Consider the following 16,964-nt stretch of genomic DNA (forward strand, 5'->3'; position numbering starts at 1 on the left):
CCTTTATGCTTAGTATAGCCAAACCAAGCATTCAGCATTGTGAACAAAAGCCTTTCTCTCAAAGAGGCATTTGATTCCTGCAACTCAGCCAATGGAGAAATGCAGTTAATCCAGGGGCACCTCACACAAATGCCTTGGGACAAAAGACAAAAGGAAAGGCTGCTTCTCTCGCAGCTGTGACTTTTAAGCAGGATTGCTACTTAAAATGAATTAATACCATGATCATTTACTATGAGGCAAGTAAGCCTTCTTTTTCTCTACTTCCATCACCTACTGCTTCCAACAGTCTGCTTCCTGATAGGTAAACTGAGGCAGGGAAATTAAAATAAATTTTAAGTGTCCTTTCAGAAAATGGCAGTTTTGATAAATGCTGGATGATGTGTGGCTAAAAATGATTAAAACAAAGCTTGAGCATCATCGGTGGGTGCATCTGCTCACCCATTCACCCTATTCATCTCTATATGGAGCATCTGTATCTGATGCTCCATACAGATGCCATGAAGAAACTAAAATTTGGATCTATTATATGGTTTGGCTGTGTCCCCACCCAAACCTCATTTTGACTTGTAGTGCCATGGGAGGGTCCAGGTGAGAGGTAATTGGGTCATGGGGGCGGGGTTTTCCCGTGCTGTTCTCTTGACAGTGAGTCTTGTGAGATCCTATGGTTTTACAAAGGGGAGTTCCCCTGCACACACTCTCTTGCCTGCCATGTAAGACATGCCTTTGCTCCTTCTCTGCCTCCTGCCGTGACTGTGAGGGCTCCCCAGCCACGTGGAACTGTGAGTCCATTAAACCTATTTTTCTTTACAATTACCTAGTCTCGGGTATGTCTTTATTAGCAGTGTGAAAACAGACTAATACAATCTGTCACTAGGGTTAGATTGATCAGGAATATGGCAACACAGAAGAAGCATGCTTTCCATGATCACAGTAAAGAAGAGACAGACTTGATAATGAAACCAGTGCATCTGCCCTTCCATGGATGTTCTGTGTCACAAAAGGAGGCAGCATTACCCCACTCTCTTCCTTTCCCAGGTGGGAAGGGAAGCTATCTAGAAGCTGCCCACCTAATCACATCCAGGCATCATCACCCAGCTGCCTTTCCTGCTGCTGTATTGGCTCCAGGGTTCACATCATAGCAGTGGTCTTTAGACTTCATAGAAATCAAAATCAAATGTCTCTCTGGTTTTGACTGGAGTCATGCCTAGCAAAGTCATTGGAAGGGCACTGGCTGGTACTTAGGGAGGAAGCCACTATTTCACACGTAGATTCCCTTTGCCTTTTGTTTGCCACTGTGAAATGAAACCCGTACTTACGATAGAGAGTCTTCACTGAACTTGCCAGCTTTAGCAAAAATCTAAAGGATCTTGCCAGCTTTAGATTGATTATAAGGCAGGAATTACCTGACATATTGATGCTCCCCCACCATACCCCTACCCAGTTCCAAGCACACAGTGGTATTCCAAATAAACATTGCGGATGATTCTGATATACATTTCGGGGAGCAAGAAAACCTCTGTAGCTGGCAGCAGCCTGCTGCTGAGTTGCCTGCTCAGTCTTGGAAGACCAAAGTGGAATGTGCTCAGCAAATATGCTCTGGTGGAAAGAAGGCAGGTTGGAAGGTTACTTATATCAGCAACTCAATGTAATTATTCATGAAAGAAGAATCATCTAGGTCATCATCATGATCTGTAAGTCTCAAGTTGTGCTCCTAAGCTCATGCTTCTCATTGGCTCCCTTGCTATCAACCAATTTCTACCTGCCTTGGCCTCACTTTCAGGGCCCTGCATTTTACGGTCAGAACTCCTCAATCCAGCTTCATCTCACACCTCGCTCTCACAAAAGGGTTATGTTCCAGACCTTCAAGTGAGTAAGAACTTAAAGCTGCCATGTTGCGCCTTCTCTCATGTTATCTTTTCCCATCTGAGACTCCTCAAACTTCATCTGTCAAAATTACTCTAAGCTGTGATGGTTAATATTATGTGTCAACTTGACTGGGTGACAGAGGTGCCCAGCTATGTGGCTCAACGTGATTTCTGGGTGTGTCTGTGAAGATGTTTCCAGTGAGATTATTATTTGAAACGGGGGACTCACTAATGCAGACTGCCCTCTCCAGTGTGGCTGGGCCTCATTCAACCCATTGAGGGCCTGACAAGAACAAAAGGTAAAGAAAGGAGGAATTCTCCCCTTTTCTTCTGCCTGAATGCTTGAGCTGACACATCAGTACTCTCCTATCCTTGGACTGAGATCTACACCACTGCCCCTGTTCTCAGGCCTTCAGACTCTGACTAAATTACACCACTGTCTCCTGGGTCTCCAGCTTCCAGATGGCAGATCGTGAGACTTCTCAGCCTCTGTAATTGCATGAGTCAATTTCTCATCATAAATCTCCTTCTATACATACATGTTCAATTAGCTGTTTCTCTAAAGAATCTTGACTAACACACAAGCCCAATTCAACTACCATCTTTTCTGGGAGAGGCAGTCTGCCACAGGCTCCAAGCATCTTTGTTCATCCTTGCTGAGTGTGACAAACTGCAAAGACTAACCATCCCCAACCCTGAGCCATGCTGGGGCTGGTCACATGGGCAGTGAAGTAGGTCAAGGTGTCCACAGCATGACGACCGTACAACTGCACAGAGGATCAGCTTGTTTGCTGCTCACTACACAGGGTGCTGAGCCCTTGACCCTAGTACCCTCAGGTGCACAATCCACCAAGTGGGTACATCACATTGCCCAGTGGGACTTGGTGGAGCAGGGAACCTGTGCCACCTGGCTGATGCACCTGGTTGTGTGCTATGTAGTGTCAGACTGCATGTCCTGATCCAGCAATTCTGATGTCTAATTGCAGCTTGTCTGCAGCTGTGCCAGGCTGGCCAGCGAGCTTGCTTGGTCCCCTCCTTTGGTGTCTGCTTACTTCTTGCCATTCTCTATGAGGATGAGGTTACTCCCTGATCTTCTTCTTTTGCAAAGTCCCATGAAATTTCCAAAAGGCCATGAATTGCTGGACTGCTAAGCCCTGTAGCTTGCTGACCTAATGCTACAACTTGGGTAGTCCACACTGTCATCTTAGAAGAGCCTAAATTCCATGAGGGCAAAAGTCAGGTAATAACAGAGGATGAATTCTATATCTATCTCATGAATAAGTACATGAATGAATGAATGAATGAATGAATGAAGGAATGAGTGAGGAAAGTCCCAAAAGATTCCTTAGAATTTTATAACTGTTCAGTCACCTCTAATATTTACTATAATCTTTATGTTCCCCTGAAAGGTGCCTTGCCTAACTCAATCACACCAGGTCTTTTCAACACCAAATGAAAGCTTCTAAAACTGAAGCAAACCAGCAAGTTGAAAGGAGATGACTAATCGTGCTCTCCTAGGGTTTAGACTTACGGAAATCCCTGCACTCTGCCACACGTGGGATATCCGGTAGCCCACCAGTTCTCCATCCTGCCGCTTAGTCGGAGGCTTCATCCATCTGATGTCCACATTATCATTAGATTCATTCAGAAACACAGTGACGTTTAAAGGTGCTACTGATGGGGCTACAAAAGAGAAAAGGAGAGAAGAATGAAGAACCACAAAGCACGCACAGATGTATTCTCATCTGGGTTTTCAAATGTTTGGTTTTCAAATGCTCTATGAAAAGCACTCAAATGAGACCAAGACTTACAGCACATTTTCACCTTTTCAACTAAGATTTTCACTGAGATATCAATGAGTTTTAAATAAGTGAGCCCTTTTAGGTTACTGAAGCCTAGAAATTCATTTCTTAAGTTGAAAATGTCAGCCAGAACATAGTGAGACCCTCTCTATAAAACAAAACAAAAAACTAAAAAATTAGCTGACTGCTTGGTGCACATCTGTAGTTCCAGTCCCTCAGGAGACAGGCAGGAGGATTCCTTGAGCCCAGGAGGTTGAGGCTACAGTGAGACATGATCATGCCACTGCACTTCAGCCTGGGCAGAAAAAGCAAGCAAGGAAGAAAAGAAGGAAAGAAAGAGAAAGAGAAAGAAAAGAAGGAAATATTGGCCAGGTATGGTGGCTCATGCCTATAATCCCAGCATTAGGCCGGGCGCGGTGGCTCACGCTTGTAATCCCAGCACTTTGGGAGGCCGAGGTGGGCGGATCACGAGGTCAAGAGATCGAGACCACGGTGAAACCCCGTCTCTACTAAAAATACAAAAAAATTAGCCGGGAGTGGTGGCGGGTGCCTGTAGTCCCAGCTACTCGGAGAGGCTGAGGCAGGAGAATGGCGTGAACCCGGGAGGCGGAGCTTGCAGTGAGCCGAGATTGCGCCACTGCACCCCAGCCCGGGTGACAGAGCGAGACTCCCTCTCAAAAAAAAAAAAAAAAAAAAAAAAAAAAAAAAAATCCCAGCACTTTGGGAGGCCAGAGGGAGAGGATTGCTTGAGGTCAGGAGTTTGAGACCAGCCTGGACAACATAGTGAGACCCCAATCACCACTAAAAATAAAAAAATTAGCTGGGTGTGATGGCACAGGTGTGTAGTCCCAGCTACTTGGGAGGCTGAGGAAAGATCACTTGACCCTGGAAAGCCAAGGCTGCAGTGAGCCATAATTGCAGCACTGCACTCTAGCCTGGGTGATAGGGCAAGACCCCATCTCAAAAGAAAAAAAAAAAAAGGAAATTTCATGAGCACCTAAAGTAAAATAGCAAAGAAGAGGAAGGCAGGGAAGGTAGGGTGGGTGGTGCTCTGGACTCCTGGGGAAGTGAAGCAGACACAACTTGAACAATGTTCTCCAGCATAAACCTGTGGGGCAGAAAGTTAACACGGCCAGCTAGAGATCAGCTTGGTGGCATTTGAGATGCACAAGGTAGGAAACACTGCTGAGCTCAGAATGCAGCCACCATTTTAAAGTCCAGAGGCAAGTTACTGACAGTCTGAACAGAGCTAATCTGTCAACACATTTAAAAAGTGCGTGTGTGTGTGTGAGTGTGCACGAGTGTACGTGTATAAAATAATTTGGGAAACAAGTCAAGATCATTACTACAGTCTTTTTTGGGAGAGAGTAACTTTTTTTTTTTTTTTTTTTTGAGACGGAGTCTCGCTCTGTCCCCTAGGCTGGAGTGCAGTGGCACGATCTCGGCTCACTGCAACCTCTGCCTCCCGGGTTCACGCCATTCTCCTGCCTCAGCCTCTCCGAGTAGCTGGGACTACAGGCGCCTGCCACCACGCCCGGCTAATTTTTTGTATTTTTAGTAGAGACGGGGTTTCACCATGGTCTCGATCTCCTGACCTCGTGATCCACCCGCCTCGGCCTCCCAAAGTGCTGGGATTACAAGCGTGAGCCACCGCGCCCGGCCGGGAGAGAATAACTTAACTATATCTATTAAAATTGAAAATAATATGCTCTCTGACCAAATATTTTATTTCCAGGAATTTAATCTGTAGGTGATGTTATATTCATTGCAGCATAATAATGACAAATGGAAATAAATGCAATGCTGGGTCAATAATTATGATATAACCTGGGAGGCGGAGGTTGCAGTGAGCCGAGATCATGCCACTGCACTTCAGCCTGGGCAACACAGTGAGACTCTGTCTCGAATAATAATAACAATACAAATTTTGATACATTTTCCAATGGAATACTTACTACCTCCTCACTGGAAAGAATTAGGTCACGTGTATTGATATAAAAAAAATCCAATGGGAGAAAAATCAGATTGTAAAAAGTATATAGATCCATGTTAGAAATTAAAAAAATAAATCTTCCATATCTAGAAAGAATAATAACAATTGGAATAATATACACCAAACTGTTGCCTGTAGTTGAATGAGGGGAGGTTAAATTATATATTTCAGATATGTGTGAAAGGATACTATAACCCTCTTTTTCTCTGCTGATTCCGGAAACAGTAATCATGAAGTTAAAATGAATTTCAGCTTAGAAAACGTCACACAACTAAAGCTGCCTATGAAATCAGTTGCACACTTTCAAACCTGTTGTAGAATTTGTGGATAAATATGGCCAACACAACATGTCTATATGTCTGCCTCCTCCCAAAACCCCTCTATGATGGCAATAAAGAATTTAAAAAGATATAAACTCACAAGGCAAAGAGGAGTCAACAGTAGAAGAGAGATTTCAACACATATTTGAAAGCTGAAAAAGAGATGAAGAAGGTATAATTAACTCAGCAAGCCAATGTTCTCCCAAAGAACCACAGAGTAGCTCAGAAGCTGTGGACCCAGGTATTAAAATGGGGACTAAAACTGGAAAGAATGATTGGAAGTCTGATTAAGAAATAGTTGCCTCTTGGCCGGGCGCGGTGGCTCACGCCTGTAATCCCAGCACTTTGGGAGGCCGAGACGGGCGGATCACGAGGTCAGGAGATCGAGACCATCCTGGCTAACACGGTGAAACCCTGTCGCTACTAAAAATACAAAAAAATTAGCCGGGCGCGGTGGCTCACGCCTGTAATCCCAGCATTTTGGGAGGCCGAGGCGGGCGGATCACGAGGTCAGGAGATCGAGACCATCCTGGCTAACACAGTGAAACCCTGTCTCTATTAAAAATACAAAAAATTAGCCGGGCGTGGTGGCAGGTGCCTGTAGTCCCAGCTACTGGGTCGGCTGAGGCAGGAGAATGGCGTGAACCTGGGAGGCGGAGCTTGCAGTGAGCCGAGATCGTGCCACTGCACTCCAGCCTGGGCGACAGAACGAGACTCCATCTCAAAAAAAAAAAAATTAGCTGGGCGCTGTGGCGGGCGCCTGTAGTCCCAGCTACTCGGGAGGCTGAGGCAGGAGAATGGCGTGAACCCGGGAGGCAGAGCTTGCAGTGAGCCAAGATTGCGCCACTGCAGTCCGGCCTGGGTGAAAGAGCGAGACTCCGTCTCAAAAAAAAAAAAAAAAGAAAGAAATAGTTGCGTCTCAAAGTCTGTCTTCTCCATGCCTACACACCTGGCAAGTATGCCCTCAAATATCCATAGGACACAGGGTGATTTATTCTCTGAAGCAGAAAGCCACTAAACTTAGGGCACCTGTAGAATGGAGGCATGATATGGACCCAGGCTGAAAACTGGGAAAATAAGTGAAAGTTTATATACTAAATGACAAGGACTCTACCTTCCCCTCCTTCCCCACTTGGCTACTAGAATATCAGCAGCTATGTTTAATTCATGGAGCAGGACACTTCTTTTCTAGAGGAAGTGGGTGGCTACAGAGGAAAGAAACCAGTTTTGACGGTTGGTGGGTATCTGGATCAAAACACTTAGGTCACTGTCCAATCACCTATAGTGAGGCCTACAAGCTCTGCCCATACCCACAAAGTTCCAGTCAAATCAATGATTCTTCACTCTTCCATAGGAGCAGACAGCAGAAATTAGCAGCGTTCTGGGGAAGCCTCCCCACTGAATATCAGGGACCAAAAAAACCACACAGAACACAGGGCTTAGAGGAGACAAAGCTAGTGTAGGAACTAGAGAAACTAAAGACAAACAAACAAAACATAATTGAGATATCCAGAAAAGGCTCTTACGATTGAGAACCAGAAAAAAATTTTCATTGAAAAAAACTTGAAATTAGCAACATAAGTAAAATAAAATATTTAACAGAAGAATTGGAAGATAAATCAAGTAAATCTCCAAGAAGGTAGAATAAAAAGGTAAAGAAAATAGGCCAATTTGAAAAAAGAAAATTGAGGAAGCAATCAAAGAGGTCTAATTAACAATTGTCTAACACAATTTCTGGAAAAAACACAGTGGAACATTTCCAAAGGAAAAAAAAAAGTTTAAGGACCAAAGGACTTGCATTTCCAGATCAAAGGGGCCACTGAATGCCCTTGATAATAACCAAAACAAATTGCACATCACAGCTTATCACAGAACCAGGATTAAAGAGAAAAGATATTTTAAAAACTAAAACTGAAAAACAGTTCACATAGAAAACTTAAGTATCAGAATTTTCCACAGCAACCCATGAAGCTAAAAAATGATACAAAAACACCTTTAAACTTCTGAGGGAAAATAATTTCAACCTAAATTTCTATATTTGGAAAAATTACTAAGCCAGTATTACATAAGGACATGCAAGTTCCCACAATCTTTACTTTTTATGTATACTTTCTGTGGAAGCTAATTGAGAATGGGCTCCATGAAAACGAGGGCATAAACTAAGAAAGGCAAATACCCAGGAGAAGGCACCAGAATCCTTAGGATGCCTCTAAAGGAAAATAGAAAAAGAATCACACGAAACAATTAAAGGTAATGGTATCCAGGCCTCGCACAGGGCAAGAATAGTGCCTGTTCCCATCAATCAGACTGGAAAATCTAATGATTCACGAAGCACTGAGTAGGGCACACAGAATGGTCTTGTGTCAGCAGTGGGTAATAACTGACCTGAGACTGAGCCTTGCTCAGGTTCTGCCTAATAAATCTTAAAAGCAAGACCCTACAGGATTAAACGGTTTCCCACTAGCTTAACTGTGTCTCAAAACAAAGCTCACTACTTACAGAAATACAAGAATATCTAGCATCCAACACTGTAAAATTCTCGATGTCTGTAATCCAATCAAACATTATCAGGCATGCAAAGAACCTGAAAAATACTACCTAGAGTGGAAACATAAATGAACCAGTTGAAACCACCCACAAATAACATAGATGTTAGGATAGCAAACAAAGACATTGGAACAGTTATGAAAAGCCTGGGCATGGTGGCTCATGCCTATAATCCCCACATTTTGGGAGGCTGAGGTGGGAAGATCATTTGAGGTCAGGAGTTTGAGAGCAGCCTGGGCAAAATAGTGAGACCCTGTCTCTACAAACAAACAAACAAAAACACGCCGGGTGTGGTGGCTAATGCCTGTTATCCCAGCACTTTGGGAGGCCAAGGCAGGCAGATCACCTGAGGTCAGGAGTTCAAGACCAGCCTGACTAACATGGAGAAACCCCATCTCTACTAAAAATACAAAATTAGCTGGGCATGGTGGTGCATGCCTGTAATCCCAGCTACTCAGGAGGCTGAGGCAGGAGAATTGCTTGAACCCAGGAGGCAGATGTTGCGGTGAGCCGAGATCACACCATTGCACTCCAGCCTGGGCAACAAGAGCGAAACTCTATCTCAAAAAAACAAAACAAAACAAAACAAAAAACAACCAAAAAACAAAACATAAAAAAACAAAAACAAAAATTAGTTGGGTGTGGTGGCATGCACCTGTAGTACCAGCTACACAGAAGGCGAAGGCGAAGGTGGAAGAATTGCTTAAGCCAGTTCAAGACTGCAGTGAGCTATGATTGGCGCTGCACTCCAGCCTGTGTGACAGAATGAGACTGTCACAAAAAAAGGAAAATAAGAAAGAAAGAAAAAAGGAAAGTAATTATAACTGCATTCTGGATGGTCCAAAAGTTAGAGACATAAAATGCAAAAAAGAGATAAAAATTACTGTGTATGAGATGAAATATAAACTGGATAGGACTAATGTCAGATGAGATACTGCACCAAAAAAGATGAGTGAAATTGAAGACATAGCAATAGAAACTATCCAAAATAAAATGCAGAGATAAAAGAAGGGGAAAATAATAACAGATCATCAGTGAGTGATGGGACAACTTCAAATGGTCTAATATATATGTAACTGGAGTCCTTAAAAAAGAGGATAGGTGGAAACAGAAAAAAAATGTGAAGAAATAATGGCCAAACTTTTTCCAAATTTGATGTAAACAACAAATACAGAGACCCCAGAAGTTCAATAAACTCCAAACACAAGGAATATAAATAAAATTACACCAAAGCATGTCACAATTCAATTGCTCAAAATCAGTGATAAGGGTGAAAATAGGAACAAAAGACACATTACATACAGAGGAACAAAGTTAGGATGACCGCAGATTTGATGTGGGAAACAATGCAAGCAAGAAGATAGGGGAGCAACTTCTTTTAATGTACTGAAAGTAAAAACAAACAAACAAAACAAAAGCTAAAACTGTGAACCTGCAGTTCTATACCTCATAAAAACACCTTTCAAAAATGAAGGCTAAAAATAAAAATAAGAACACTTCAAAAGTAAAATAAATATTTTTCCCCAGACTACGGGAGCTGAATACCATACCAGCAGATCCACACTAGAAGAAATGATTTTTAAAAAAGTTATTCAGGAAGAAGGAGAATGATGCCAGATAAAATATAAAGACCAAAAAATGAAGACCACTAGAAATGGTAACTATAACGCATAAACATGTGTTTTTCCTGGTTATATAAATCTCTCTGTAAAAGATTATTGACTGAACAAAAATAACAACAGTGTAGCAATGGTTTTTTAAGATACATTAAAGTAAAATATTTGACAACAGTAGCCAAAAATATCTGAAAGAGAAAATGGAATATATGTGAAGTGGTATAAATCATTTGAAGGTACACTGTGATAAGTTAAATATGTATACTGTGAATCCTAAAGCAACCACTAAAAGAACAGAAAAAGAGCTATGGCTAATAAGCCAAACAAAGAATAAAAAATAAGAATCATAAAAATATTAAACATAGATTCATAAAAATATTAATATTAAAAATATAAAAATAATATTTTAAGTGAAGAAAAAGGAGAACAAATTACAGATAGAACAAATAGAAAATATGATGCAATTAAACCTATCCATTTGAATGATTCCATTACATTTTAATGGACTTGTGGGTTATTTTATATGTATATATGTGTGTATATGTACATATATATAATAACCTACACACACACACGCACACACACACACACACACACACACACACACACAGGTTTTTGTCATGATTTCTGGCTTACAACTCCCATAGCCCTGGTTACAATCTTTTGCTATGATGTTGGGTGCTTTACACCTCAGGGGCAGGCCTCAGAAAACAATCTCTCTGACCTCTTCCTGCCCTCCTTTCACCTGCCTCAATGCAGGACTCTAATCTTCCCCATCTTTCTGACTGTGGGTCATAAGAACCTTATTACAAAGGGGGTCCTGACCCATAACCTGGAGGAAGGAATGCTGACATCATGAAGCTTCCACAAAAAAACAAGAGAACAGGGTTCAGAGAGCTTCCAGATAGCTGAACATGTGGAGGTTCCTGGAGGGTGTTGCGCCCAGGGAAGCTCCACACCCTTTCCCTCTATATCTCATCCTCCGCATCTCTTCGTTTGTATCCTTTGTAATATCCTTTATGATAAACTGGTAAATATAAGTATTTCCCTGAGGTCTGTGAACCGTTCTAGCAAATTAATTGGACACAAAGCTGAGGTCATGGGAAACACTTGGTCAGTCAGAAGTTCCAGAGGCCCAGACTTGTGATTGGCATCTAAAGGCTGGGGATGGGGACGGGAGGGAGGGGAGGCCTGGGGATTGAGCCCTCAACCTGTGGGATCTGAAGCTATCTCCGTGTAGTGTCAGACTTGAATGGAGGACACTCAGCTGGTCTCCGCTGCAGAGCTGACTGCTTGCTGGTGGAGAGAAATCCCCACATATATTGGGGTGGCCGAAGGCTTCTGTATTGACCATTGTGTTGGTAACATGTATTGATTGTTGTGTTGTGAGAGAGCATGTTTTAAAGTGTGCTGCTATTATCTTCTATGTAAAAGAAAAGATTACCTATACATAACACGGCTAAGTTTTGTCACTGAACGCTTTTAAAGTATGGAGGAAATATCTTTCCCATTTTCATCAGTCACCTCAATAATTTTCTCCTCCAGAGACAAAGTCTAAACAAAGCAAATTTTCAACTCTCAGTCAGGCCACTGGGAAGGGTTTGTTGAATCACATGACATTGGGGGCAATATACATTCTGAACCCCAGGAATTACCTCCTTCAGTCGTGCTGGCTAGAATCCAAGGGCTCACTGCAGACCAGCCTATTTCATTCATGCAGGAAACGCCAATGCTGTAATTAGCCAGGGCTTGCAGCTGCTTGATTTGGTACAGATGTGGTGAGGCAGAGGTGTTAAAAATCATGACTGAGCCATTACTCAGCGGATCAGCTTCCTTGACCTAAACGAAGAGTAAACATGAGGACCGGGCATTAGTAAGGTGGTAGGAATGTCAGGCACGGGGCATGTGTGCATTCGGTGAACGTGGCCCTTCCTCTACGCTGAAGTGAAGGACCTGTTTCCTTTCTGGGCACACACACATTTTCCTGCCAGCGTCACTGTGTGTTACTCATGCCACTTGGACAGTAACTGAACACCTGAGGAAAACGCCTAAAACAAAAATTAACAATTCTCACTGTGGCAGGTAACAGAGCAAATAATTATGATGATTAGAATGTATATTATACTATAAAGCCTCTCCTCTCTTAGAACCTCTTCGATTCTTGACTTCTTTCAGCTGCTTCACGGAATGTGCGACAGAGACAACAGATACAATATGTGCTGGCAAACCCTGAAATACTTACTGTTTTGCCTTTTAAAGGAAATATTTCCCAAATTCTGCTTTTAGAGGATGGGTTTCTTGCTTTCTTTTTCTTTTCTTTTCTTTTTTTTTTTTTTTTTTTTTTGAGATGGACCTTCGCTCTCTTTGCCCAGGCTGGAGTGCAGTGGTGTTATCTCAACTCACTGCAACCTCTGCCTCGTGGATTCAAGCAATTCTCCTGCCTCAGCCTCCTGAGTAGCTGGGATTACAGGCATATGCCACCACGTGCAGCTAATTTTGTATTTTTAGTAAAGATGGGTTTCATTATGTCGGCCAGGCTGGCCTCGAACTCCTGACCTCAGGTGATCCACCCGCCTTGGCCTTCCAAAGTGCTGGGATTACAGGCGTGAGCCACCACACCCAGTGTTTCTTAATCTTTCTTTTTATTACGTAACCTGAGGAACACTGCTCTTGCCTTGAGGCTAACTTTATTTCATTGTTATTATTATTACTACTTTTTTTGAGATGGAGTCTCACTCTGTTGCCCAGGCTGGAGTGCAATGGTGTGACCTCCGTCTCCCAGGTTCAAGTGATTCTCCCACCTCAGCCTTCAGAGTAGCTGAGATCACAGGTGCCTGCCACCACGCCTGGCTAATTTTTTTTTTTTTTTTAGTAGAGACGGGAGTTTCACCATGTTGGCCAGGCTGGTCTTGAACACCTGATCTTAAGGGATCTGCCTGCCTTGGCCTCCCAAAGTGCTAGGATTACAGGCGTGAACCAATGCACCCATCCTGAGGCTAATTTTAGTGTGTCCTTTATTCTTAACCCCTTCGACCCCAATAGAAATTCAATTCCAGAGGCACACACAGGAAATGTAGATTCTTGGCTTTTTTTTTTTTTTTTTTTTTTTGATGGGGAGATATTTGCCCCTCCTCCAGAAAACTTTTCTCCAAATCTCCTTTAAACATACTGCCTTATCTTTCCCTCCATAACTCCACCAGTCTCTCCACATCCCCCTCCAAATCTCTGTATGCATAGGCAAGAGAGGGCGATTCCCAGCACAAATCTAGTCCTAGGTGAAACTTTCATCTCTTTCCTTGCATGCCTCCTGTCTTGGTATGGGGATAAGGGAGAGTATGGGATTTTGCTTTCCATTACATGCTTTTTCAAAATTTCTGTAATATGTGGCACTTATAAAATCAGAACAGACAAAATGATACCGGGTAAAACAAGCAACAGAGAGCAATTTGGGAAAAATCCTCAGGCCACAAAATGTATTGCTGTTCATAATGGGCTTGCAGTTCTGGGCTGTGGATATATAGTACTGTAATTTCAGGCTATGTGTGTTTGAATCTTAGGTCAATGAACCAGAAAAACATTCTGGAATTCCAAATCCCCTGGTGGATACCAGGAGTATGGTGTGGGGGCTGAGTTTCACCTCTGACTCAGACACCGTGGGTGACAAGAAGGTATCATTTGGCCTGAGGAGCCACCAGAGGAGAAACGAGAACCCGGACGCTTGTCTTGGTGGTGGCTGTTGGCAGACATCACTTTTTGTTTGTTTCACTTTAGAGTGTGCACCTATTTCCTGGTGACCAACCACCAAAACGAAGGTGGAGGAAATCTTTGGCTCTCCTCCCCGCCCCACTTCCGGAGACATGTGGGGAGCATTTCCAGGCACAGGGACGCTCTCTGAGAGCACGTTCCTAGAGGAAAACAGGGTTTCTATAACAGTCCTTCTCAGTCAGTGGGTCCTCAGGGAAAAGAGAGCATGAAGTGGCAAGAAGTACGTGGGAGAGCTAAAAATAGAAATGGAGTGTGTGGCCCAAAAATGGGTGAAGAAAAGAACTAAGATCAGGACCAAAGGAAGTGAGAGGGTGTGTCCTGCTAGTGCATGGATCTGAATCTCATCCAAAACATTCATTTGGTCCCGAGTCAGAGTTTAAAATTGTAATTTTACAAAGCCATACTTGGTCCCTTCAAAAACTGGGAATACACTGTTAATGACAGAATAGAAAAGATAACTTTTAGAGCTTGTATCCATTAACCCCAGTGGGACTGCAAGAGAATATAAAGGACACCTAATTAAACTTGAATTTCAAAGAAACAACAAGTAAGTTTTCAGTACAGGTATGTCACGAGATTATTCGTGTCGTTTAACTGGGTGTCCTGTATTCTTATTTGCCAAATCTGGAAAGCCTACCAGAGATGGAAAGGAGAAAGGATGAATGGAGGCTGAGCTAGCCAATGGGGACAAGAACGGAATCATCATATCCAGCACCACAGAATCCAAGATGGGCAAGAAAGGACTGGAATTTGGCTGTCTCAGGATGCTTTTTCATGTGTACCATGAACACCCAAAGCCATGGCAGAGAGACAGCAAGTAAATCTTGTGTATGATCATCTTCCATCATCAGGGCTGACCTGGTGTCTTCAGACTTTTCAACCATCCTACCTACCTCACGTTACCCTGAGGCCTGCCGTCTCAAGGTGGGGTGGTACTCTTCCTGAGAGTCTTCCCCGAAGCTCACCATCCTCATGTTTCACGTCCTCCCAGGCTCTTCAAACAGCTCAGCACTTTGGTAACAGTTTTAAAAAGGGCTGGCCCATGCTTCAGTTATGTCCATGTATATAAATGTCTACCTCAGCCTGGGTGACATGGTGAAACTACATCTCTACTAAAAACACAAAAATGAGCTGGGCGCAGTGGCAGGTGCCTGTAGTCCCAGCTACTCAGGAGGCTGAGGCAGGAGAATTGCTTGAACCCGGGAGGCAGAGGTGGCAGTGAGTTGAGACTGCGCCATTGCATTCCAGCCTGGGCAACAAGTGTGAAACTCTGTCTCAAACAAACAAACAAACAAACAAATAAATAAATGTCTACCTCTAGGGAAAAAGGCCCTGGATATTTCCAACAACAGAGCCCCAAAAGAACATGAAGCAAAAACTGATAGAATGGAAGGGAGAAACAGACAATTCAAAAATAAGAGCTGAGATCTCAATTCCCCATTTTCAATAACAGATGGAACCACGAGACAGAATATCAGCAAGGCAACAGAAGACTGAAGACTCTAAACCAATGAGACCTGAACCACATGCACAAAACACTTCATCCAACAACAGCTGAATGTACATTCTTCTCAGGTGCACACAAAACTTTCTCCACGATAGAACTTAGGTCATAAAACAAGCCTTAATAAATTTAAAAGGATCACAGTTATATGAAGTATATTCTCCAAACACAGTAGAATAACATTAGAAATCAGTAAAGGAAGAAAACTTGAGAAATTCATAATTACGTGACAATTTAAATACACACTTCTAAATAATCAAGAGGACAAAAAAGTTCACAAGGAAAATGACAGAAAACTTGAGATCAACAACAACAACAACAAAAACCTTATGGGATGCAGCTAAAGCAGTGCTTACAGGGAAATGTAGAGTGTAAATGCCTATTTTTTTAATATAAAAGAACATAATCAATAACCTAACCTCTACCTTACAAAACTAGAAAAAGAGCAAACTAAACCAAAGCAAACAGAAAAAAAAGAAACAAAAATTAAGGCAGAAATAAATAAAATATAGAATAGAAAAACACTAGAAAAAAATTCACAAAATCAAAAGTTGGTTATTCAAAAAGATAAATAAGATTGACAAACTTTTAGCTGGACTAAGAAAAATAAGAGAGAAGACAAATTACTAAAACCTGGAATGAAACAGGGGATCTTATTACTAACCTCAAAGAATAAAAAAGGTTATAATTGAATACTATGTACTATGTTGTATACCAATAAATTAGATAACTGAGACGAAATGTTCAAGTTCCTATAACATAGAAACTCCCAAAGCTGACTCAAGAAGTAATAGAAAATCTGAATAGACTTATACCAAGTAAAAAGATTGAGCTAGTATTGAAAAACCTTTCCACAGGCCGGGCGTGGTGGCTCACGCTTGTAATCCTAGCACTTTGGGAGGCCAAGGCAGGCGGATCACGAGGTCAGGAGATCGAGACCACAGTGAAACCCCGTCTCTACTAAAAATACAAAAAATTAGCCAGGCGTGGTGGCGGGCGCCTGTAGTCCCAGCTACTTGGAGAGGCTGAGGCAGGAGAATGGCGTGAACCCAGGAGGCGGAGCTTGCAGTGAGCCGATATCGCGCCACTGCACTCCAGCCTGGGTGACAGAGCGAGACTCCGTCTCAAAAAAAAAAAAAAAAAAACCTTTCCACAAAGAGAACAAATTTTATTAAATATTTAAAGAAGATTTAACATCAATCTTTCACAAATTCTTCCAAGAAAAGAACAAGAAGAAGGAGAAGAAGGAGAAGGAGAAGGAGAAGGAGAAGGAGGAAAAGGAGGAGAAGGGAGGAGGGAGGAGCGAGGAGGAGGGAGGAGGAGGGTGAGGAAGGACGAGGGAGGAGAAGGGAGGAGAAGGAGAAGGAGGAGAAGGGAGGAGGGAGGAGGAGGGGGAGGAAGGATGAGGGAGGAGAAGGGAGGAGAAGGAGAAGGAGGAGAAGGGAGGAGGGAGGAGGAGGGGGAGGAAGGACGAGGGAGGAGAAGGGAGGAGAAGGAGAAGGAGGAGAAGGGAGGAGGGAGGAGGAGGGGGAGGAAGGATGAGGGAGGAGGA

The 16,964-nt window shown here is 42.8% G+C and overlaps 1 protein-coding gene across 4 annotated transcripts in view; it reads right to left on the reverse strand.

The window, feature by feature from the left end:
• The window catches only part of MERTK (MER proto-oncogene, tyrosine kinase), a 134,424-nt gene that overhangs the window by 43,321 nt on the left and 74,139 nt on the right, over positions 1-16,964 (reverse strand). For all 4 annotated transcript variants that reach the window (XM_055243481.2, XM_063616644.1, XM_055243483.2 and 1 more), the window contains 2 exons: positions 11,799-11,982; positions 3,397-3,548 (listed from right to left, as the gene is read on the reverse strand). In XM_055243481.2, coding sequence (XP_055099456.1) covers positions 3,397-3,548; positions 11,799-11,982 — 336 coding nt within the window. The remainder of the gene's footprint in view (positions 1-3,396; positions 3,549-11,798; positions 11,983-16,964) is intronic.

Source organism: Symphalangus syndactylus, chromosome 14 (assembly GCF_028878055.3).
Source record: "Symphalangus syndactylus isolate Jambi chromosome 14, NHGRI_mSymSyn1-v2.1_pri, whole genome shotgun sequence".
NCBI lineage: Eukaryota > Metazoa > Chordata > Mammalia > Primates > Hylobatidae > Symphalangus > Symphalangus syndactylus.